We start from the raw sequence: 24924 nt of genomic DNA on the forward strand, positions 1-24924 counted from the left end.
AGCACTTCGTATGCTGGGTCTCCCTCTGTTTTTAGCTTAGAAAGACAGACAGATGGATGTATGTATAGATGAATGGATAGATGGATGGATGGATAGATAGAGAGAGAGATAGAGACAGACAGATCCTTTGGAAAGGATTATGTAGTTTTTGTTTCCTGGCAGGTGCTTTAAAATCATCCCTTAATGTGACTACATTTCATTATTTCAACTAACGTACAATTTGTTTCCATTTCATGCTATGATATCTTCCAAGCAGTCCTTATAACAACAGAATAAATATAGGAGGAAGACATTGGATTTACTTAGTGCCTGGCAACTCTAATTTTGTTGATATATGGCATCTCGAAAAGGTTTCTTTGATGATCCAGTAAAACAAACCACATAACAATTTGTTTCGTGATGTGGATCAATTTCATGTTGATTATTTTATGGCTTTCATTGGCGGCTCTGTCAAGAGTGGGCCAGACATTTATTAAGGTCTTGAGTGCTGGATCACCACTGTTTTACCAAGCCTTCAATGATTTCTTACAGCAAATATCTGGATATGACTAATGCCCATAGTAACTTTTATGTTCTTTCAAAAAGCCAAAGAAGATTCTTTAAAGTTTAGCAGGAAATCTGATTAAAGCCCACAATGAGAATAAAGGAGCAGGAAGCGCAGACATTGCTGTGGAGAATAATGGCAGCTGAGAGAGTGGAAAGGCAGAGGAAGAAGGGATAAAGTCAAGTGTTAATGTAAATATAAATGAACCATGTTTGGAAAAACAAAGAAAAGGTATGACAAAACATCTCACTTCTCAAAGTCAGGTATGAACTCCTCAAGAGATTCGTAAGAGGCAGTGTTTGTGCTGAGGGCAGGCACCTTTTTCAACTCATCCTCTCTGCCACTGTCCTGTCCCCACTGTCCCCCACTCTGAAGCTTTGGCTGCATTCATGTGCAATGCCCAGCCTTCCCATGTCAGGTCACCAGGCCCTCTGAGTCATCAGAGGGGGACAAGCACGGATCACCACAGAGTTCAGGAAGTCATGTCACTCACTGACTTTCTCTCTCCCCTATGCTACTTCTAATAGACTCCACCATGCCAAATCGCACAGTCTTTAAAAAAGGTATTCAGACCTCATAAAATGCAGGTAGATGAATGTCATATTACTTCTGGAAATGCTGTCTAACTCCAAAACCAGCTTGCGATACTTTGCTGACCCATGACATCCCAGCTGTGATCCACAAAGCTGTCTTCCAGGCCAGTGCCTGGAATCCCATGACATCATTCTTTCACTGTATTCATGCCCAGTGCTCAGAGGTCATGTATGTACTGTGGGTCACAGCATGGACACACTGAGCCTTCTATGCTGTCATGCGAGTGCTTGGCTTTCAGCATTTCCAGTTCCATGCAGGAAATTAATTATTACTCCTTTGGTAAAGCCACCATCATCTGCAAATGTATAAATGTTCAGGTGGAGCATAATACAATGACATTTTCCATATTTGACATCTCAAGGAAAGAAGCAACTGCTCTTTACTGAGATTCTGCGGCTATCAGACAGTGTTTCATGCCTATGTTAAGAAAACAGAGGGCTGGGGTATAGCTTAGCTTCCCCAGGCCCTGGGTTCAATCCCTACCACCAAAACCAAACAAAACTATAAAAGCTTGGACGCTTCGGGTGAAACATTCCTCTTTGGATATAATGCAGATTCAATGTACTATGTGGACAATAACAATTTAATTAAATTAGTGTGTCAGTCAAGGTTCTTACTTGACAGCAGTAGAAAGGGGTTCTGGGCACGTTCTGCAGGGTGGGCTGTATTGGAAAGGGGAAGGACACCAAGAGAGAGGAACAGGGGTCAGATGGGCCACATGGCAGCAGCAGTGCTCAGACTTGTGTTCCTCTGCTTACCCCCAGACTGCTATTCATCCCTCACCAAAGGAGAAGAGGGAGGGGACCTCTCCCTTTATATTATCATTGTGGAAGGTAAAGAAAAGTAGATACAAAAGGGAGACTAGCAGCAAAACAAAACAACAGCAAACTAATGAAAACCCACCACACCAAACCAAACCAAAGCACCACAAATGCCTACTTCAGTTACTTTGACTTTGAACCAAAAATTCTTCAACTTTGCCAAAAAGCTGAAGAACTACATTCCCTTTAAGGGTTTGCAAGTGGGATATATGACCACGCCATCCATTACAACTGTGGACTTTCCATCTTACCCTTGGCAAATGACTACAGCTTGGTCCTGTTTCTCTCCAACAATATCCACACATTCTACCTTCCTTAAAGGGGTGTCATTAAAATCCCCGATGATGCTAATTAAAAAATATAGACATCCTCAAGTTGAAATTCCATATTTTGTCTACATTTCGTTTCTGTGCTATAGGTCTAATCCGTCCAGGACTGATTTTATGGGATCCCTGTTGAATTGGACTCACAGAAATGAGTATGCCTGTATGCCCATACTTCTTCCTCTACAAATGTCAAAGGAGAGATAAATTCTGGAAGACATGTGGCCATTCAACCGCAGTGTCACATAACTCACAGCTTCTCGGCAGTGAGTTCTCTGTCCTAGCATGTGAGTTCCCACTATCAGCATGAGAGAGAAGGCTAGCTCTCCCTTCCCTGCTGCACCAGAGGTGTTTGTATTTGAAACCAAGTCCCCTTTGGTAACTGGGAATGCAAAATGCATCCCGTGATCTTTCTTCTGTCTCTCTGCTTCTTAGCCAAACCCATGAAAGAAGGGAGAAAAAGTCCAGAGATTTCTATCTTATGAACCTTCCCTCAAAATCACTCCTTTTCTCTGAGAGTCACATTGTAGCGGAAGGCCTGACAGGGTGTCAGACAGCCTGCCATTGTGCTGCAACATGAAGGAACAAAATCAACGTGGAACAAAAATCAAGCCAGTGATCACGATGGGAGGCTCCCCCGTGAGCTCAGAGATGAGGCATCTATAAGGCTTGCAAGGTGAAGAAGATGCATCCCTAAGCAGTGTGTGTGGTAGGGGAAATCTGTTATTACCACCAACCAGCATTTTCTTCTGTATCAGTGCAAGTGATGCCAGCAGATTGCCGGATGTAAGATTTATTTTTAAGATTAAAATTATGGGTTTTTCTCACTGCTTCATTAGTTTTATCTAGAAAAATCTCAGGTCATACCATGGCAGTGTCTACCTAATCCAAATATTCCAGTGAAAGCTGGTCATTAGCTGGACAGTTGACTTCATGAAATGTCTGGATTCCAGACTGAGATTGTTTTAGATTTTTAAGTAGACGCTTACATAATAAAAATTGGGCTGCCACTTCTTATAAGAGTCCTGTAGCTATTGCAAGAACACTTAATATAGCCATAATAAAGTGTTCATAGGCGTTGATTTGTGTACCACCTTGAATTCAATGCCATATCTTTTTTCAAGATAATTATGAAAAGTACTGTTTACAATGTAACAAGGAAGGAAATGACATTAAATTCTATTACATAAATCATTTCTCTCTCTAAAAATACTAGTGTTTTTATTTTCTCTTGAATAATCTTTATTTTGGTGAAATCGCTAGGGCCAAGCACACTGAGCGCTGGTATGAAATCCACGGTGCACATGAAACTGCGTGTGAACGCACAGCATTTGTGAAGTGTAGCATCAGCTGCGTATCTTCAAGGAAGCTGAGTACATAGAATTCAAGACCCTGAGATTTAGTGGGTTGTCAAGGCTTCATTTCCCTGTTCTGATCATCTGTAGTCTTCCTCTTAGCCCAAGCCAAATGCAGAAAATGTATCAAGATCATTCAGGTTTCATACCACTGTCATCTGATAGCAATTTTAAAGCACCATAGCATCAGTTATGTCTACAGTAGTCCATTCAAAACGTTGCTAGTTTTAGTTGTTTCAGACATTCTTTCTTTTTTGAAATGATCAAGAAACAGAGAAGGAAGAAGAAGGTTGAATTGAAGGAGTACAGGGAAGAAGTGAGAATCACTTGAGTTCTCTGGTCCAAGAAGAAAATGTGTCAGTCAAAATTTAATAAATTTGTCATAAGGTAATTTCACTTTTTATTGTACAGGTGAGCATACAGCATTGTTACCTGAGTTGTGTGACTCTCCCGGTGCCTCTGAAATGATGCAGCTGCCATGCCACTCCCACACAGTCGTGAATACCCGTCATCATCAGGTAGACCTGTGGAGGTCAACACAAGTCAACAGGTAAGTCATGTCTCCTATCCCCAAATAAAGTACCTCTTGTGCTTCCTGTCATAAGTTGACACTGGTATGTTTCATGGATTGAAACTGCTGTGAGCAGTAATCGAATGCTAAATTTTGCAATGAAATGTTTCCACAAAGAATTGATGCTGCTTCATTTAGGGACAAGGAAATGGATAAAAGCCTATGAAAACACACACCATAGTAGTAAGAGAAGGGATCAAGAAAGGAATGGAGCGGGGGGGAAGGGGAACTTTTCTAGAGGTGGAAAACAGTGTGACAAGCACTGATGTGGGAAAGAGAAGCAGGTGGCAATGCAGTCATCGCCTGTATTACTACACAAAGCATCTCATTTGTGGGGTAGCAGGGAGGAAAAACACAGATTAGAGAAAGATAAGACATAGTCACTCTGTGTGTTGGGTGAGCTACATGGAATACAAGATAACTGCCCATTCACAATAGACCAATCCACATCCACTGTACAGGGTCACTTATGACCTCAAAGAAGTCTCATGTCCCTCCCCAAACCACACGGAAGTACTTAGCAGGCACTAAATGATTCTGCTGCTTTTCCTCCGTGATAGAAGCCATGTGTCTCAAGCTCACATTCAGGCTGTCCAGTGCTGTGCTCTGGGCTGTCCTATACACACAAAGGCAGGCAGCAGCATTCCTGGCCTCTACTCCTGTATACTAGTAGCACCTGACTCATGACAACAAAAGTGGTCTAGGTGATGCAAAATGTGCCCACAGGACAAATCTGTCCTCCAAGAAAGGTTGACAGCCATTGTGATGAAGGTGTCTTGTATTGCTCCAAATGCCTTGGTTAACGAACACGAACAGATAAAAAGAAATGTAACTACCCAGAGGGATGACTTCAACTCAGAGAACTTTAAATACTGAAGCAATTAAGGCTCTCTTCTGAAAGCATAATTAACTAGCACAGTTTAATTGATTAAACACATACATGATTCCTAGATGAAAAATCATTACAGAATCACTGCATATTTTTCTAACTACAGGAGAGGAAGTCCATACAATCCTATCAACACATAGCGAGGCTCACCAGTTGATCTTCTGGTTAAGTGTTCAAGTGTGTCCGTGTGAAAGGTTCACTTCACTGGACAGACCAGTACCTAGACCAGATGGGGTGTGTTGCTGGACAATGGGCCCCAGCTATGAACACTGGTGATGTCCTCAGCGGGCCAGGGCGACAGTGCATTTAGATACTGTTCGCAGAAGTGGGAAAGCTAAGCATTCAAACAGGTGGACAGGAGTCTGGAAGTCTAAGATGGAATAGAGTTTGGCATTTCAGACAACTGGGCAAGCAGAGAGTTGGCAAAAGCAAACAAAAAAGGTTTGGGAGTCACGTAACAGACTCCTATTCTGAGGGGTGTATGGGATGAGGTAGAGGTGGGGCAAAGGGCTGACCAACAGGAGGACACCTGTTCAGTCCACTTGATGTCTCAATGAGCCAGGAGACCTGAGGCACAAGGAAATTGTGACCAAGTTTTCAAAACTCAATTATGAATTAGAAGTTTGCTCTTAGAATCAAAACAGAAGCTCAGTTCAGATTACAGCAGCACAGACCCAGAGTCAAATAAACATAGGTTATGCATTATATCCAATGTGTGTCACACAGGGTCAATGGGGCAAAATTACATCCTCTGAAAGAAGCATGGAGAAAGAAGAGCCCCTAGCTTGACAAGCTTGTAACTTAGCAGGGTGACAACAGAACACAACAGCACAGTTCCAGGTGGAGGAAGAGTGCAGAAAACCCAGGGCAGGATTCGAGGAGGCAGGGGCTCTTTCTGAGGAAGGGACTCGAGAAAACTTCCTGGTGGTGCTGCAGTAATGATTGGACTTCCAAGAGACGAGCATGGAAAGGTGTGACCAGTGGCGAAGGGCCATGGCTCAGAGGACAAAGGAGATAAGGCTGTGAGGTCTGCGATGACCCCATAGCCAGGAGGATGGCTCTTGAGATGGAGTGGCTACAGTAGGGACCAGAGAATGTATCGGAAGGTGAAGCTGGCCAGATGTTAGAGGACTTTGCAGGGCATTGCACAGGAAAGTGACAGTGCATTGTAGTGTTTGAGAAGACCTGAGGCTACACTTGGATAAGCAGTGAGTTAAAAGGCACTTCCACTTGCTGACTGATAATAGCATGGTGGGTCTGGAACAGTCCTACAGACAGGGACAATTGGTACTGACCTGGGCAGGAGCAAATGTTGAGAGAAGAGCCAGGTGAGGCCAGGGGGCAGGAGGTGGATGAGCAGGGAGTGGGGAGACTCCCCAGGAGGGGCTCTCCTGAAGTGAAGGAGGGGAAAGAGGACCCCTGGAAGCAGTCACGGGGAGGGTGAGGAGGAAAAGCTTTCACACTGTGGATAAACAAAGCTCACTGCACCAGTGTGCCAGGGTGGGGGGTGAGGACAAGGTGACAGGCAGAATGCCAAGGTGCAAAGGGGGTTAGATGTCTGCAGTGGTTCTTTTAAAACCAAGATAGTGTGTTGCTCCCATACAAGCAATACCTGGTTAAGGCAAATTATCTAAAAGTGACACCAAAGGCACAAATGCCTTTCAAAGAATAACATAGAGCTTTTAAATACAGCAAATAAAAGGTCTTTAAAACAAAACAAAACAAAAATACACTGCAAATAAAAATAAGGGCCTATGCTTGGATTTTTAAAAATGGATGAAGTATGTATAGAAAATTAAGGAGAAATGTGACCAATAAGTCATAAACATGTTCATTTTATTAAGGATCCAAAGAAAATTTCAGACTTATTTAAAGAAAATGTGTACTGAAACTCCATGCCTCTACACCGAGCTTTGGAATTCTCAGTATTTCAGTCTTTCCCCATCTGTTTCTGTTTTTTTTTTTTTCTTAAAACTCCAAGACATCATGTCACTTCACCTGTAGACACTCGAGCATGGCTTGCTAAGTGATGAAGTTTTTAGCATTCAAAGTCGTCTTCTGCAGCTTGGGGTCCTGCTGAGCAATGCTCCCCAGAAAAGCCCCAGAGAATTCCACCTTGCTTTTTAACCAGGGAGGATCCCTGTCAGAGTTGGGAACAGTTAGAGTGACGTCATCCTGTGTTTATTCTGTTTTTATTCTCTTTCACCAGAGAGTACGACTGCTCCACAGAAAGACAGCTCACACTCAGTTACGGTGTGTTCTTCTGGCACACGCTTCTCCCCAGACCTGTGCAGAGCTGGAGATTCCGACCTCAGAAGTTACTGAGCCACATCAGAGGTCCTGGAAAAGTCAAGCCTGTCCATTTGATTCTAAGCTTCTGTTTAAAAGTCTCTCGTGCCAGATTACTACAAGAACTAGTGTCTTCTGAAAAAGGCTTCCATCCTACCCCACGGACACCCAGCTCTTCTGATCAGAGACAGCATCCAAAAAAAAGAATTTCCAAAGGCAGCAGAACTACTTACAGAGAGGAGACAGACACCCCACAGAGCTGCTTCTATCACTACTGGAGCTGTGGAAAGTAAGGCTCAGACACCAGCCTAGACTGAGGGGGTCAGAGGAAGGAGAAGGCCCCATGGTTTCCCTTGCTTGTAAATAAGGTGCTGCTCAGAGTTTGGTAAGTTAAACCTTCTCCTAGGACACAAAGACACATTCTCCCCAGCAGCCGTGGTGTGGATCTGGTCCCTAGAGTTTTGTGTGATTTTTAAAGTGATGAAGTGAGAGTCTCTGGGGTCATGAAGTCAGCAGACAGAGTCAACTCGGTCTATTTAAGGTTTTTATGTAAAGAAGAATGGTGGCAGCTGTAAGGGGGGGAGGACACTGAATGTTATGTGATTAATCAGTTAAAATCTGTCAGTCACAATGGCTCTCATTTTGTGTGGTCCCAAAGTTTAAGTCAACAGCAGTGAACTTGGGATTCACTTTTCACACCCTCCCAGCTTAAAGGACTCCATACTCTTCAAGCTGGTCCTGTCTTGGCTTCTATGGACATCTGTGTTCTCCTACCTCTTGGCCACCTGTTCTATCTCAAAAATCGCAGGTAGTGGTCCCTCATAACAAGGACAACTAACAAAGACAGCTGTGGAGTTAGCAAGCATCAGAGTTAGGGTGCAGATCTGGTCAGGGGATGATTCCTTAGGTACCAGGAACAATGTCACAGAGCTAGGTGATGGTGAGTGACCATTTCAATCCATTCACTTTCAATACTGACTTCCTAACTGTAGTGGACAAAGCTTAATTAAACGAGATCCAGACATGATTTAAGACAACTTAGGAATGCCTTTAACCACAAGGAGGAATGGAGTAGAGTTTGGTAGGTGGCCCAGGGGTTTTTGTTCTTTGCAAAGGCATCTTCTGTTGTTCAAAATAGATAATTACAAAACAGTCCTGATTGTCAAGTGAAGGCTAACTTCCTTTTACGCTGGCCCCTGGGATTCCAAAGATTGTACAATTCCTACAAACAAAGTGAAGTTGTACAACATACACTTACATATATTTTATGGGTAGTCTTTTGCCAGGGGCTTCCTGGCAGGCTATGTGACTTATTTTGAGGTACGGCTGATGGAAGCCATATGGGTGGTTTAGGCCCAATGCTGCTGGTCTTGAAGTCAGTGCAGAGAAGGCCCTGTGTGTGACTCCCAGTCCATCCCCTAGTAAGCCTCATCAGCACAGATAATCCACACTGCGCACGGAGGGCGATCATAACGCAAATAAAAAAGACCGTCTACACAGCGAGATTACCGTAGCTCCCTTCTTCCTGATGCTCAGCAAGAAAGTGTACAGCAAGAAAGAGAATCATGCAGGTCACAAAATGTCCTTGCTGGAAATTTTTTATATTTCTCTTTCCCTGCAAAATAAACATCTTTGTATTCACACTATTTTGCTTGATATAGCTAAAATGTTCTAACAACTAAAAAGTGCTGTAATCTAATGATAAATAACCACAAGTCCAGGGAATAATTAAGTGTACAAAAAAAAGGATCTAAGTCTATGTTCACACAAGCAAGAAGATGGCAATTGAAGTAAGCGATAGCTATAATTACCTCCCATGACTGTATTTCAGCAAATGAACAAACAGATCATTATTTCTGGGAAGCAGAAGTAGTGTGCAGATCTTGACATACAAAAGAGAAATCATTTCCTAGAACACCACAGTATTTCTGATTCATTGAGAACTTTATCTTAAACATTTGCTTTCGTCCTGCACCTTTATTTAGAAAGGACCCTGTGCTCTGTGCGCCGTGGATCTGTAGTAATTGCTGCCGTGGAGCTGTGGACTGTGCATATCAGATGCTCTGCTCAGCTTGCAGGGTTCTGACCAGGACAATTTCCTCCGGCTCTGCATTCCCTGGTTAATTTGCAGGATACATCATTGTTTCAATCAGCAAATGCTCATGGAGGGCCCAAGTCTACAGGGTCAAGTGCTGGATAATCTAATAATTCCAGGTAAAGTGTCAGGACCCAGGACTTTCATGGTGTCCACAAACACCAAGCAGCACAAAGTTGTACTGAGAAACTGAATCTCCAAATGAGATAATTTTCCTTTGTGCTCACAACTCTTGAGATACTCAATTGATCTTCAATTACGACAACCGTGACTGAGCTTTAGTTTAAAATCTGCTCCCCGCAAGCATTTAAGGGGAAATGTTTACGTTCGTATGGTCCAGTGTTGGACATATGCTATATCTATATTACAACATGTTGAAATTTAGAAAGCTGATATTCCCAAAGACTTAATTTCATATTATGCATTCCAAGAAGCAGGTTCCATGAATATTTCTAGTCTAGTCTAGGGGGCTTTGCTTATTTGTTTTAATTTTTAGAGTAAGACTCATGGTTTTTTATATTAGTCTTCTAGGACCATTTCTCAAGCCATAGCTTTCACCATTTCACTGAAAACACAGAAATGTTCCCTTCCTCCTTACCTCCCTCTCTCAATTTTTTGTTTTTTTACTTTCAAAATTGTGGGATTGGAAATATCACATAAATTAAGAAAGGGAACATTGCCAACTATGGGAAAAGAAAGTCCCGTAGAGACTCCTTGGAGGGTTCTGTGCCTTGATGGTCCCCTCGCTGGGCATCCGGGGTTCTGTAGGGTGAGGGATGCCTTGGAGCTTCATGGTGTGTTTAATGAGGCTGGAGTTCATTAAGAATGTTAATCCGTGCATGCCTTGTGGCCCTTTGTCAAACTTTCTTTTCAGATGCATTTTGTTTTAAATTCATGCAAACTCTGAAGATGGCCAATTGTTGATTAAATGTGCTGAAAATACTTTCAGTTCATGGTTTTCCCTGTTTTATTTATAGCTGCACCCTTTTCCGTCCTGTAAGCAGAGCTTTCTTCTTCCTTTCTCTGCAATAGAAGATATTTCCTATATTTCCTTATATAAATTTTATTACCTTACGTTTGACTTTCGGACCTACTGATAATCCTTTTCCAAGGCTGATGGCAGTAAACATAGTGACGCAGATGTCTGGTTCTAGGAGAGGAAAGGGGTCTCTCAGAAAGGGGGTCTTACAGAAATTTAAAAAATGGTCATAAGGGAGCATTATGAACAGTCTTATGCCAAAACAAATTTGAAATTTTAAATGAAGAAATACACATTTCTCACAAAAGCTAATCCACCAGGCATGTCTGGTGTATGCGCTGTGATGCTGGCTATTCCATTCATTCCGCTCCTGGCTGGTCTGCTCCCAGGGCCCAGCAACACCAGTTCTGTCACAAATGAGGTGGCTGTTCTTCTTAACTCATTGTATTTGGGAGAGTTTGGACAACACTGGCATTACTTCATTCTTAGAGTGTTAGGAGTATTTACCAGAGAAGTCATTCAAGTGTTCCTTAGAGAAAGATAATTCAACAACAAATTTAAGTAATTTAGTATTTCTAGTATTAGATTGCTTTCCATTTCTTTCTACATTTGGCTAGTTCTAGTTTTTGAGAGAAATGTGTATTTCTTCATTTAAAATTTCAAATTTGTTTTGGCATAAGACTGTTCATAATTCTCCCTTATGACTATTCTTTTCATTTCTGTAAGACCCCCTTTCTGAGAGACCCCCTTTCCTCCTCTAGAACTGGATATCTGCACCACTGTGTTTGCTACCAACCTTGCAAAAGGATTTTCAGTGATATTGATGCTTTCAAGAATAATTTTTTTCAAAGAACCAACTTACGCTACGTTAGTTGTTTTATTTTTCAATAATTCATGCTCATTTGGCAACTTTAATTTTTTGTTCTGTTTCTAACTTCTTGACATTTTCAACCCTGATTTTCAGACTTTTTTCCTAGGCAATACATATGTTCAAGGCTACAATTTCCATTTTTGACAACACTAGCCATGTCCCATAAGTTCTGTTACAGCATCTTTTCATTAACACTAGTTAGAATGTTTTGTTTCTCAAATTATACTGCAAGTCTTCTCTCCTTCCTTTACTCCCTTTGCCTTCCCTCCTCTCCCCTCCCACTCCTTCCTCCCTCCCTCCCTTCCCCTCACCTTCCTTTCCTTCCTCACTTCCTTCCTCCCTTCCTTCCTCTCTCCCCTCCCCTCACCCTCCCTCACTTCTTTCCTTCCTCCTTCCCTCCCTTCCTCTCACTCTACCTTCCTTCCTCCCTTCCTCCCTTCCTTCCTCCCTTCCTTCCTTCCTTCCTCCCTTCCACCCTCCCTTCCACCCTCCCTTTCACCCTCCCTTCCTTTCTCCCTTCCTTCCTTCCTGTACTGACTAGTGATTGAATCCAGGGCCTTGTGTGTGCTAGCCAAGCACTCTATCAATGGTAGAGGTAGGATCCCTTTGCCAGGGCTGGCCTCAAACTCCTGGTCCTCCCACCTCCACCTACCAGGTAGCTGGGATTATGACCATGTCTGGCTTAGAGCTGTGATTTTTAGCTCCCATATTTCTGAGCATCGTTGTTGCTGTGTTTTACTATTTATAGGCCATTTCTCCCCCTTGCACCTTTATGCTTTGCCTGTTGTCAGACATCTTAGCCTTTAAAATATTGTACATCAATTGTCTTTGATGTAGATTTTTGCTAAGTGAATCTTGAAGTTTAACCTAAATGTGTATTTTCACATCTATCACCTGACACCTCTGCTGTCCCACCTGCCCATATTCCTCTTTTACCCTCTCTTCCAACTTTTTGTTCACTTCTCTGTTTTATCTCCCTTATTAGTTTGGAAATTGCTCACTCCCCTCATTCCTTCAGGACTTATCTTCGATGGTAACAATTGGAAGTTGGGTCCATCAGGCTGTGACAGCAAACAGTAGTTCCCCTCCTGACTTACTGTTTTATGAGTTTTCATTCCTTCCGTATCTTTGGTCTTTCTGAGTCTGTCAATGTTTACTCCTCCCAGTTTGTTTTTTTTTTTTCTAAAATTATCATTACTTCCCTTTCATTTTTGCAGAATGTTTTTGTGATTAAAAAAAAAATCTGAGCTGGCAGATATTTCATTGGAGCATGTTAAAAATGTCATTTCATTGTGGTTGGACCGCAATTGCTGCTCCTTGGGTGGTAATTTTGTTGTTATTGCTACTTCTTTTTAAACATCTACTGCTTTTTTTTTTTTCCTTCTGGTGCTACTGGGGTTTGAACTCATGGCCTTTTGCTTGATAGGTAGGTGCTCTATCATTTGACCCATGCCTCCATCTATTGCTGCTTTTAAGACTCACTACCTGGTCTTTATTTTAGAAGTATTCACAATGATAAGCTAAGGAGTAGTCTTCTTTTTTGTTTTCTTACTCAAGCTCTGGTTTAACACACAGACAGGACAGTCAGCCTCCCCAGAGGTACACCAAGCTACAGCTGCAGGACCATAGCCCTAGTTTGTCCACAGTACACCCACACACCCATGTAGACCTCTCTTGCCATCGCCCCCAGCTCTGGCCTCTGTGCCCCCATCTTCGGTGTCTGTAGTTCTGTTTTTCCAGGTTGGATAAACACAATCAGAGTCGCATTTTCCACATCCTGACTTGCTTCACTTAGTGCAAGGCATTCGCACCATAAAATTTGTTGCAAGGATGATGGCCAAGTTCAAGTTCATCCATGTGCTAGTTACACGTCAATGATGTCTCAGGGAGCCCCTCTGGGTACTCACCTCCAGGAATCCCCTCTGCTGAAGTATGACTGGATTTAGTGACTTACTTCCAACACATAGAATATGACAGTCCTGTATTGTCATTTCCAAGACCAAGTCATGGAAAAACTGTGACTTCCACCACGTTAGCTCTCTCTTGGATTGCTTGCCCTGGGGGAAGCCAATTTCTCTGCTGGGAGGCCGCCCTATGGAGAGCCCAGGTGAGTGTGACATCCTGAAGCCTGTCAATGACCATGTAAGTGACCTGGAAATGCACCAGTCACGTCTCAAGACAACAGTTTTGCCTGACAGCTTGATGGCAGCATCACAAGAAACCTAAACAAAAGCAGGCAGCTAAGCCCCGGCCCTCCACCTGACCCCCAGGAAATACGAAATAATAGTAACCATTTGTTGCCTTAATCCTTCAGGTTTGGGGCATAATTGTTGCAGACCAATGGATAACTCCTGCAATCCAGGCACAAGTCAAAAGACAGTGGCATATTTTCTGCACACAGGCATCTGTGTGGATACTGCTTTTCTCTCTCTGGTCCGTCTCTAGAAGCAAGATGGCTGAACTTCAGAACAAACTGCTGCCTCACATCTGCTTCTTGATGCTTCAAAGTGTGGAGAAATTCACTAACATGTCTCGCCAAATCTTTTTCTGCCCACGCCTGCTCTGCTTTTCTTTCCCTAGGATTCCAACAACCCTTTTCATGGGGTCTGTCAGTCTCAAATGCCTGCCAGAATTCCCATTCTTTCTCTTTGCCTCTGTTCTTTCTTTCTGGAGATTGTCTCCATAATTTTCTACTTCCCCTCTGTTTTTGTTTTCTTGTCAACACTGTATCTAATTAAATGTATTTTCTTCTTCTAATGTAATTAGTTTTATGCTGTAGTTTTCAATTTCAGAATTTCCATTTGACTTTTTTTTTTTTTAAATATCCCACTTCTGATGAAACTGTCATTCTTTTATCCATTTGGATAGGACAATCATACTTTGTCTTTGAACTCCAGTCTTCTTTGATCCCCTGTGGACAGGCTGTAATCCACTGTTATTTCTGCAGTGATTAGTGACTTTTCATCTTATTTTGTGTGTGCTTCAGTGTCTAGCTATTTTTGATTGGACTTTATGTCTGAAAAAATGGTTTGTAAGAATATTTCAAAGACTGGGATGCCATTATTGTCCTTGGAGACACATTTACATATGTTTTTCCAAGTACTCATGGCCCTGTCACTCCAGGAGTGCCTCAGTCCACCTTTGGGATTCAGATGAGACCCAGCTGAGTTGTGATCCTGGTTTGGATATACTCACTTTGGAAACAGACACTTCAAAGCCTCCACCCAAAGGTCTTGGTGGTCCCCAACAGTCCCTGAACATAGAATCCCAGGAGGCGGTCAGAAGTACAGGTAGACTTCTCGCCTATCTGCTCTGGACTCAGAGCCTCCCAGTGTCCATGGGAGGAAGCCTGGAACATGGGCCTCCTTGCTCAGGGTACCATGCTCTTCTCCTCACTTTGTTCCCTCTTAGCAGTCTGGATAGTTATCCAATGTTTGTAATCAGACTGAGCAGAAATGTCCCATCCAGCTCTTCTGGATGCTCTCAGGGAAATGAAGGTCTGGATTTTCCTGTCAGCCTTTGCTAGAAGCACCGGGCTTCTCTTGTATGTGTGGAGAAATATTTGGTTATGCAGTTTGAGATGCAAGACAATTTCTAAATGGTATACTCACTCATGCACTTAAAACACCTAGACCCAGTTAGGTACTTTCACTCCTCCAGTATTATTTTCCTTCACAATTCCTAGTTACAAGCATTGGTTGAATGTTCATCCCTTCCTTCTTCATGTAAGAGCCACTTTATCTTGGTTCTTATAGCCCAGCACTCCATAAAAATCTCTGAAAAGTCAACAAATAGTGAATGTACTTCTACCCCTTTGTCTTAAGCAAAAATATGCTGACAGTAACACCCAAGTGATCATCACAGTTTATACTCTGATTTTCCAATTATAAAGCCCACTTCAGTTTTATATTTTACATCCACTCTTCCTAGCAGGTTGACAGAGCGTTCAACTTTCATCCATTCTCTGCTGAGTTTAAGCGTGCTTACCATTGGAGACGGAATTCCCATTCTCAGCAGCAAAAGCCCCGCACAGGGAGTTAGACAACTGCGTTCCGTGGTGATTTGCATTTCGGTCTTGTGTCTCTGAAGCAATTTCTGATATCATAGGATCTTCCTTGCTAGAGAGGTTCATGTTAGTTTCAAAACCTAAAATAAATTTTAGAAAAGATCAGTGTTGTCTGATAAAATTTAACAAATCAAACATTAATTACATTGAAAATAAATTGATGGTAAGCCTTAATTAATGTGTGGTCTACATAATACACACCAAATTTTTCCACCATATTGTAACACATGAAGGAAGACAGTGAGTGATGACAATCTGTTTCAAAGCCAGGCTCTTTGAAAAATTTATACACAATTTGTATAAAGATCAAATATATCGTATAGGTTGCCCACCTTGAGAAGTTCGTGAGTTCATGTGTGTGTGTCAGGAGTTTTCTGAATTGCTAAATTTCAATACAATAAGGTAATCTTATTGCCTTGAAAAGACAAATATATTTTCAACATGATTATAAGGCTTTCTTTATGCATCTTGGAAAACTGAACCCCAAATACCTTAAAATGCTTTCTGTACACTAAAATAATCACTTACAAATTTAATCTACGTCCTGAGATATATGAGCACAACTTTCAAATTCAGTTAAATACAGAGTCGAATGAGACTTTTTTTTAAAGCTATGTTGAATTAACGAAGTAAAGCATAACTGAGGCCCACGTCCCCAAGGCTGCTGTCACCCTCAGGCAAGGTGTACAAGTGATGAGCCTCACAGATCAAGTGCCAGGGTCCCTGGGGTCCTTGATCCTCACATGTGCAAGGTGCTCCTCCTGTTCCCTCTTCCTGAGCCAGATTCCCCACTCCCTCGGGCTGCTCGTGTGCACCTGGAATCAGCTCTTGCTTTCCTAGAAACTTCAAAAATGTCCCAATCTCTTAGGAGCTGCTTGCTCTTTTTTTGTTGGCTCTTAGTGGATTCTGACTGTCTTAAAAGTTAGCTCAAGTTTTAGACTAACAATTACTGAAATGGACAAAAAGGATCACTTGCCTTCTGCACTTTGCTTAGGACAGGACAGAGGGTTATCATCCCCGACCTCACCACCCAGACTCCAAGACAGTGAGATGTTATCCTTGTTCTGCTGGGAATTACGGTTGCTTAGAATCACACAGATGCAAAGAGGTCTATAGAACAGGACATTAACCCTTATTTTCTGATTATTTTTCTCACTAAAAACAAATCATGCTTAAAACTCTCGAATGAATGAAACTAAAGTGGGGAGGACAGAGGGAGGAAGGCAAGAAGAGAGGGACGAGGGAGGAAGGGAAGGAGGGAGGAAAGGGGGAGGCCCGGTCTCCAGAGCTGGTCTGGACTCGATCCTTCCAGACCCCTCCGTGGCATGACCTGTCCTTGCTCCTGGGATCCATACTTGAGTGTCACCACAGAGCATGGGGTTTAGCCAAACGCTCTGCACGGACTCGTGCTTCAGTGTCACCATGCTCACACTCCCTCTGCTTGTGACATGCTCTCCACTCATCCACCTGCATCTTCCTGCTCACTAACCAGGGCCTCTGCCAGGCCACTTGAAGAGTCATTCACTTATACTCACAGAGCACAGCCTGCTCTGCCCACAGAGAAAAGAAGATTTGCAAAGGTTTAGAAGTAAAAAACGTTGGAAAGATATGATGAAGGCAAAATGATCAGAGCTTCTTTATAAAAAAACGCTAAGTAGTCAAAGCCATCTTGAGCAAAAACAACAAAGCAAGAGACATTACACTACCTGGCTTCAGACCATGTTACAAGTGTGATCAATTAAACAGCATGGTACGAGTGTCAAACAGGCACCCAGACCCAGGGAACAGAGACTCACACTGATTTTCCACAGAGTGCAGAGAACAAGCATTGGAAAAAGGACAGTGTTTGCAGTAACTAGAATATCCACATTCAGAAGGATGAAACAGACACCTCTCCCTCAGCAGTTAAAAAAAGAATCAACTCAAAATGAATTTAAGACTTAAACGTGTGACCAGAAACTATGAAACTGCTGGAAGAAAACAGAAGGGAAACACTTCAGGATATAGGAATGAGCATAGATGTTTTGGACAAGAGCCCCAAAGTTAAATAAAAAATATTTTAGCAAACTAAAATATTTGTGGACAGCAAAGGAAACAGTTCACTGAGTGAAAAGACAGTCTACAGAATGGCAGAAAATACTTGCAAACTACACATCTAACAAGGGGTTAATATACAGAACTTACAAGGAATGCAAAAACACATAATCCCATTAAAAATGGACATTTCTCAAAAGAAGGTATACAAATCACCAAAATGTACAGGAAATATGCTTGACATTGCTAACCATGAGGGGAACACAAACCAAAACCACAGTGAGAGATCATCTCACTCCAGGTACAATGGCAAGAAGACAAAAGACACGAGCCCTAGGGAGGACTTGGAGGTGGGAGGAAAACAGCATGTAGGTTCCTCAAAAATTAGGACTAGAACTACCCCATGACCCAGCCATCCCACCCCTGGGTATGTGTCCAAGTGAAGTCAGAATGGAAGAGGCTTCCGTGTTCCCACATTCACTGCAGCACTATTCAAAGTAGCCAGGATAAGGAGTCAGCTCAAGTGTCTATCAGCAGGCAAATGGATAAAGAAAACATGGTCCACACATACAATGAAAGTCTTTTCAGCTAGAAACAGAAGGAAATCCTGTCATTGGTAGCAACATGGATGGAACTGGGGATCATTTTGTTAAATGAATGACAAGTGCCACACAATTTCACTCTGATGTGGAATCACAAAGAGTTGGTCTCACAGAAATTGAGAGTAGAATAGAGGATGCCAGAGCTGGGGAGAGAAGGAGGTAGGAGGTAGAGAGGGATGGGGAAAGGTTGGCGCATGTGTAGGCCAACTGACTTACAGTTACACAGGAGAAAGAAGCTCCAGTGCTGTTGCACAGTAGGGTGACTACAGATAACAGTAATGCACTGTATGTTTCAAAAAGCCAGAAGAAAGGATTTTGCATTTCATCAGAAAGAAATTATAAATCCTTGAGGAGATAGATATGTTTAACCAGATTTCAACACTGCTCTATGTGAACATGTATTGAAATATCCTGATACCCCATAAACTTTATCAATTAAAATTAATTTACTTAAAAATTTAAAAAATGATCATAGCATCAAAAACCAAACAGAAGACTTTATATTTAAATGACATGATGAGGTATGTGGTAACTGACCTCCTTTTACATAAGAACAAACATGAAGACCTTCAGTCCCTGTTGTAAGCAAGTCTGAGGCAGGTGGAAAGAGAAGGCACTCTGTTTCTTTTTAGAGCAGTCTTAAGACATAGACATTCACTTGGGCTATTTTATTTTCTCATTCTTCAGTTATTTATTGAGTGCCTACTATGTATGCACCAGATACTCTGGTTCTAGAGGTAAGTAATGAATACCACAGGTCCAGTGGAGCACAGATCCCAGGAAGATGCTTAACAACAAAAAAGCAAAGGCACGTGGGAAGCTCTTTCATAGGTATGGAGCCTGCATAGTTGGGAAATCAAAGGGGTGGAAGGCAGTGGGCAGTGATCAGGGTTTTTGGGGCAGCACAGTTCAGGGCAATGTCTCCATAGATGGTATTTCAGGTGGGGAAGAGGTGGTGCTCACAGAGTGAACCTTTACACACAGGTGTGAAGACCTCACAGACACATTTCAGAGATACTCTAGGACCCAAGGAGAGACTATTTGATGCTGGCTGTCATTATAACTGACTTCTCTCTCATAAATAAATGATGGACGTAAATTATAGCCAAAACTTTCACTTTTGCTACTAAAATTTTAAAACATCTCTGTATTCCAATCAGTAGGAACAGTTAAGCCAAGAGTGGTTCAAAAATTTGCCATACAAGTGACAAATCCTTACATTAATTTCTAGGAGCTTTTTAATTATTTTCATGTTAAAAACATGGATTGACTCTAGGATGGCTCTAGCCTGGACTAAGGTAATCCATCCTTCTCACTGCAAGGCCAAAGAGTGAATGGTTTTCACGGTGCCTCTTCCTATCACGCTCACAGCCACCATCTCCTTAGTGTGGCTTAGGTGCTGACTCCCGGTGACATGTGCTACTCAATGTCACTTTTGTCTCCATCATAATCCTCAAGTTCACTGTCATGCCCGTTTTCAAGATGAGGTCATTGAGGGTTAATCTTCACACAAACATTTCACAATGAGTCAGGGCCAGCTAGACTCTCTACCTCCACCTACACACCTGCTCTTGGCCTCTCTGTGGCCAGTAGCCTCATGCGTTCATTTGCTTCCATCCTTGGCTTCATTTCATCTCCTGTGCCTCATGGCAATGAGCAGAGGACTTAGGCTGAAGATGGCGTCCCAGCAGCTGAAATCATCCTGATCTCGGTACGCATGCCCTACTTTGGGTTTACCCATACTCATTCGTGAGAACAGGGCCAGCGATGGTGGGGGTCGGGGTGTCATGGATTACTGAATTATGTGTCAGCATTTACTCATAAACACCCTTACTCCCAGTTCAGTCAAATATGAGAAGCATCTGTGTCCAATTGTGTTCATTTCTAGATTCAAACACAATGAGGGTGACAAGCAGAAACTCTCGGTAATTTGACTTTGCTGTGAAGTATCCTCTTGGCAGAGGACTGGTTGTCTCATCCCTTGTCAAAAGTGCCCCCCTGCCTGATTGAATTTGAGCAAAAACAAGGCAAGGGGCCCGTGGCATTTAGTTTGAAGGAGGCTTTTTCTTCAAAGTACATATATGAGATACATTCCTCATTGAAAAGTTTTGGGATGTTACAGAGCAAAGTCATCAACACTGTTCAGGCCTCCAAGCTACGGTCATCAGTGTTTTGAAGGTGAAGAAAATTCGCAGCAGAAGAATCATTTTGTAACTCCCATGAATCTAAGCAGATGGATAGAGAAGTGGGTAGGGAAAACCTGTCCTAGAGTTACAGGCCTGCAAGTGGTTGTGTGGTTCACCCCATCACCACAGGGTTGGGTGCTACCAACACTAGTTGAATACCTGTGGTATTTTCTTTTAGCCTATAAACAGAATTCTTCCTTGACAATGGTCTACTGCTTCGTGTACAGGTTTAGGAAAAATGAATCACGTCAGGATGTGACTCAAAGATAAAGGCGTGGCTTTCATGTTAGGATGTGGTTATTAAATACAAGTGTGCAATGTAGGTACATTTAAGTTGAAATTTAATCCAGTGAGAGCGTTCCAGCAAAACCCTAAATGTTAACACACACAAAAATTCATAGTCCTGTGCTCATTTTAATATGACTAAAATATTCTTGGTAGGAGTTATCAACCCCCCCTCCCCATACTCAGTAATGTGCATAGACATTTTTAACTGTCACACCTGGGGGAAGGGGCACAATTGACTTCTAGTGGGTTGAGGCCTGGGATGCAGCAAAATATCTTACAATGCAGAGGATGGCAGCACACCAAGACTTAGCTGGCCCAGCAGTGCTCAGGTGAGGACCCTTGCTTAAGAATACAAGTCACTTGCCACCCCAGCCTCTTTATGGGTTTTTGATTAATTTGGATTAAGATCAGAAGGCTTTCTGAGGTAGAGCTGACCCTCCAATACCTGACTCTCCCTGTCCCATATCCCGGGCCTCACCCTGCCTCCATAGTCTGCAAGGCAGCTTGCAGACAGACCTCCACCTGATCATAGCTCTGTCCCCAGCAGAAAGGCCTCTCAGGTCACTTCCCCTGGCCAGGGCAGCTTCTGTCCTCTTGTCCTGCTTTTGTTTTCTATCTTGTCTTTCTTGCTGCCTGGCACATCCCATTTTGCTGGCTTGTACATGGTCTGTCTCTGAACTGCTGGTGCCATAGTTCAACAACTGGGTTTCCAGTGCCTAGAACCATGCCTGGCACACCGGAAGTGCTCAGTAAACACAGGCTGAATGAGAAGGGGTGGGGAGAGCAATCAATAAAATGTGACAACATGTTGCTTTCAAAGAGGAACAACACTGTCTGTAAATGTAGAAGAGTTGCAAATTTACTAAGCAAGAAATCCAAGTAAGTGAGTGTGGTGAAATCACACAGCAAGTGATAATTTCTCCTCCCAGGCCATGTGAGATAACTGGAAATGTGTGACAGCATTTTCAAAGTTAATAATATGCCTTTGAGTTCCCATCACTGCTTACTTAAAATTAGAAGGTAAGCAAAATACCTCATAGCATGAGGTGAATGTTTTCTCTTTTTTGGAGGACCACAGCTGTTTATTTTCTACTTTAGCATGTTAAATTGTTGGAGAAAGTAACTATGAATATTTGAAACCCATGGTTTAGGTTTCTTAGATCCTCACCCTTGTCCTACCAACTATCAATACACAAGGGCCACACAGACTTTGTTTTTAAAACTGTCCTTTCTGTAGCTTTATAATCTCTAACATCAAGAATTAAAGTCAGCTTGGTAAGTGTTGACATGTTTCTTTTGGGCAAAGTATGACTTTGGAATTTTGGAGACTGGGAGTGGGCAGAGGGAGATTGACCAGGAGTTGAGAGAGTGCAGGGTTCAAACCCCTGGCAAGGCCCAGAGAAGGACTCTGACAAAGTGAGTCATCTGTAAGCTCTTCCAAATACATGCTTTGCTTTATTTCCTGACTTTAAATAAATGTTCACTTCACACCTTAAATTTTCACTGGCTATTTTTTATTCATTTTAGGTTAAGTTTCCCTCTTTCCAGTTGCATAAGCTCTAATCTCTGGAAGACAGACTCTGTCCCAGGCATAGAGGGATGATCCAGTATCACCTGTGTGATGAAGACCTGACTCTGGAGGACTTAGCCAGCCCTGGGAGAAGAACAGGTGTGAAATCCTGAAGTATTCCGCAAGGAATGTCACCTCTGCTCTAGCTGAGGGTGCTCTGAGCACTGCCCAAGAGGGAAACACCTAGAGCCTCATGTAGAAATGGACCGTTATATGAGTTTGCCCTGATAACACGAGGCATGAGGTTAGCGTGGGGGGTGCTGTGTCTAGCAGGAAGCAGGGTTCTGCAGGACGAGGCTCAGGGGAGGGTGTTCGCTCAAGGGATGCAGATTCTGCAAGGGATGGGAAAAGCTTCACACGAGACAGCAGCACCCTTGGATACACTTGGGGCGGGGAAGCAGACAGAGAACCTTGATGGACACCATGGGCATCTGACACAAGCTCTTCTCAAGTCTGCAGCTCTGGAGACCTGGCCAAAGGCAGAGTGTGTGGCAAAATGTCCTTGGACTTGGTGGATGCTCTGGGGGACTCCTGAGGGCTAAAGGCAGAGAGCTTGGCCTTCTGATGTCATTTAACTTGGTGGCCATTTTGGGGATGCTGAGAATAGAATAGTAGGGAGAGCACTGAGGGAGTGAGCCTACTACCTACCCCCAACCTGAGAGAGGTCCCCATGGGCTGCTGCACAAGTCGTTAGATTCTACAGGGTCCCAACTTGATGCTAAAATCTCGCTTAGATCATTAAGAAATATGCACTTAAAAGAAATGGGTCTCCAATGCGACATTCTGGAGTGGTGAGAGAACAGGATAAATGAAAGGACAGACTGATGAGTACAAGAAAGAAGAGCAGAGATGATGGCATGCCTGTTGGGGGGTTGGGATGAATAAGCTGAAAAGTTCACTGTGAACTCTCTTCCTACTCAACTGAGCAACTCTTTGCTGCTTTTCTTCCTTTGATACTTAAAATGCTAGCTCATGTGAAAAGGACACTCAAGGTGCCTGCTAAAGGCTTTTCCAAGATGACTCTGCTCCAGGGTGATGGCCTTCAAGATATTTTGAGGCTCGTGCTAATGCCATAAATGGCCAGAGGTGACAGGAGGCTCTCTAAATGCTCTAGAGCTCCAAAGGAGAACTTGGGGAGGGTAGGAAGAGCCAGGGAAGTCCCTCTTGTGAGGCAGGAGGAAGGTGCCTGGAATTTGAAAGTAGAAAGAATGAGAAGAGAGGAAGGAGGTAGGAAGGGAAATGGAGGCTGCAAGGCCATACCTGCCTTTGGCCAGGAGATGGAGGCTGGCTCTGCCCATAGCTCTGTGTGGGGAGAGGGCTGCAGCATCTCTGCATCCTGGCCTGGCTGCCAGAGAGTGTTCTGAGGCAGGGCATGAGGTAAGGAAGAAAGTCATTTTAAAAATATTCATCTAGAAAAAAAGTGTGTGACACTATAAATAGAAAAGCAGTAAGGATTCAGAATGGGGCCTGAGTGGAAGGGATGGAGTGGGGTAAAGGGGAGTCCATGTGCCTTCCTGGTGGGAATTGAGGCCAGAAGGATGCTGAGTCAGCAAGTCTCCAAGAGAAGCCAGTGCCCCAAGACAAGGAGGATCCTGGGGTGGGGTGTGGTGGCTTGAAGGGACAGCACACACTGAAGGGTTAAACTGAGTGGCCATTGTGGGACACGGGTTTATTAGGACTGCAAAGAAACTGTCTAGGAGAGCCATGCAAACCCCTAGTAAGGATTTCTCCTAAGAAGAAGGCAAAGCCCCAGTGAATGGGGACACGAAGGCCAGCCCAGGCTGGAGGTGGGGCTGGGCCTTGCTTTGGGGATGGGTGAAGCAGGCACAGGGAGCCCACTTGTCAAACGCCACAGAATGGAATGCAGACGAATGGGAGGAACACGAGCAGTAGGGTGTTTCATTAAGAGGAATGCTTAAGAACTTAGCTCCCTGCTAGATACCTCAACTTGAGATCATTTTAGAGTGTGTTTTAGAGTCACGTGGGAAAGGATCCAGGTTTCAGTAACGCAGGAGAAAAACAAACTGGAGATCCTGGCTGCCCGAATACCGAGAGTGCTTGTAAGGCATGAAAAATGCAAAGATGCATTTTAAAGACATTACTCATCCTTGCTATAACTGCTGTGCAACCCTATAGGAAAATTCCTCTTGGGAAAGGCTGCTGTGTGAGAGAGCGAGTCTGCTTCTTCCTGCTTGACATCAAGGAAAAGTACAAATGCAGACCAACGGCCTGGCGCCGTCCTGAGGCTCCTCAAGTTCTCATTTTTAGGATGTAGACCTCACAATTTGACAGAGCTTACTACACACATAGATGAGGTATAGAAAAATTGGAATAATCCTGCTCAGACCTGAAGTTGGCATGAGTTTCTGTTAAACCAAGGCTAGTTTGAGTTTCTGGGGCAACTCCTTTTAAATCTTTGATTTTGCTAAAGTCCCCTATTACTGTCCATGAGAAGGATCATAAATCAGGACCCAGAAGCCACTTCAAACCCACCTGCAGCTTCTCAGTGTGAACTACTCTTTCTCTTACATGGCAGCACAGACCAAGCATTGGCTTCTTGCCTCTCAGAAAGACTAATGTCAGGGTAAAGAATCCCACAGACATGGGCCAACCCGAAGCTCAGATGAGGAAAGGGGAGTGGGATCTCCCTGAGTGTTGACAAGTGAGCACAGGGAGGTGACACATTGGCCTTGGGTACACTTTGAACAGCACAATGCTGACTGACCCTAAACTGGGTATATTGGTCTTAGCCCTTCTACTGACTGTTGCACAAATGTATCAAGAGACTTCCAGCATCTACTAGTCATGAAGGATCTGGGAATTGAAGACCATATGCCCAGCCAAGTC

General features: G+C 43.2%; 1 protein-coding gene across 3 annotated transcripts in view; it reads right to left on the bottom strand.

Moving 5' to 3' along the window:
• Myo16 (myosin XVI) overlaps positions 1 to 24924 on the bottom strand; it is a 518261-nt gene that overhangs the window by 22686 nt on the left and 470651 nt on the right. For all 3 annotated transcript variants that reach the window (XM_074043002.1, XM_074043003.1, XM_074043001.1), the window contains exons 33-34: positions 15319 to 15477; positions 4070 to 4161 (exon numbers count right to left, since the gene is read on the bottom strand). In XM_074043002.1, coding sequence (XP_073899103.1) covers positions 4070 to 4161; positions 15319 to 15477 — 251 coding nt within the window. The remainder of the gene's footprint in view (positions 1 to 4069; positions 4162 to 15318; positions 15478 to 24924) is intronic.

Source organism: Castor canadensis, chromosome 10, assembly GCF_047511655.1.
Source record: "Castor canadensis chromosome 10, mCasCan1.hap1v2, whole genome shotgun sequence".
Classification (NCBI taxonomy): Eukaryota; Metazoa; Chordata; class Mammalia; order Rodentia; family Castoridae; genus Castor; species Castor canadensis.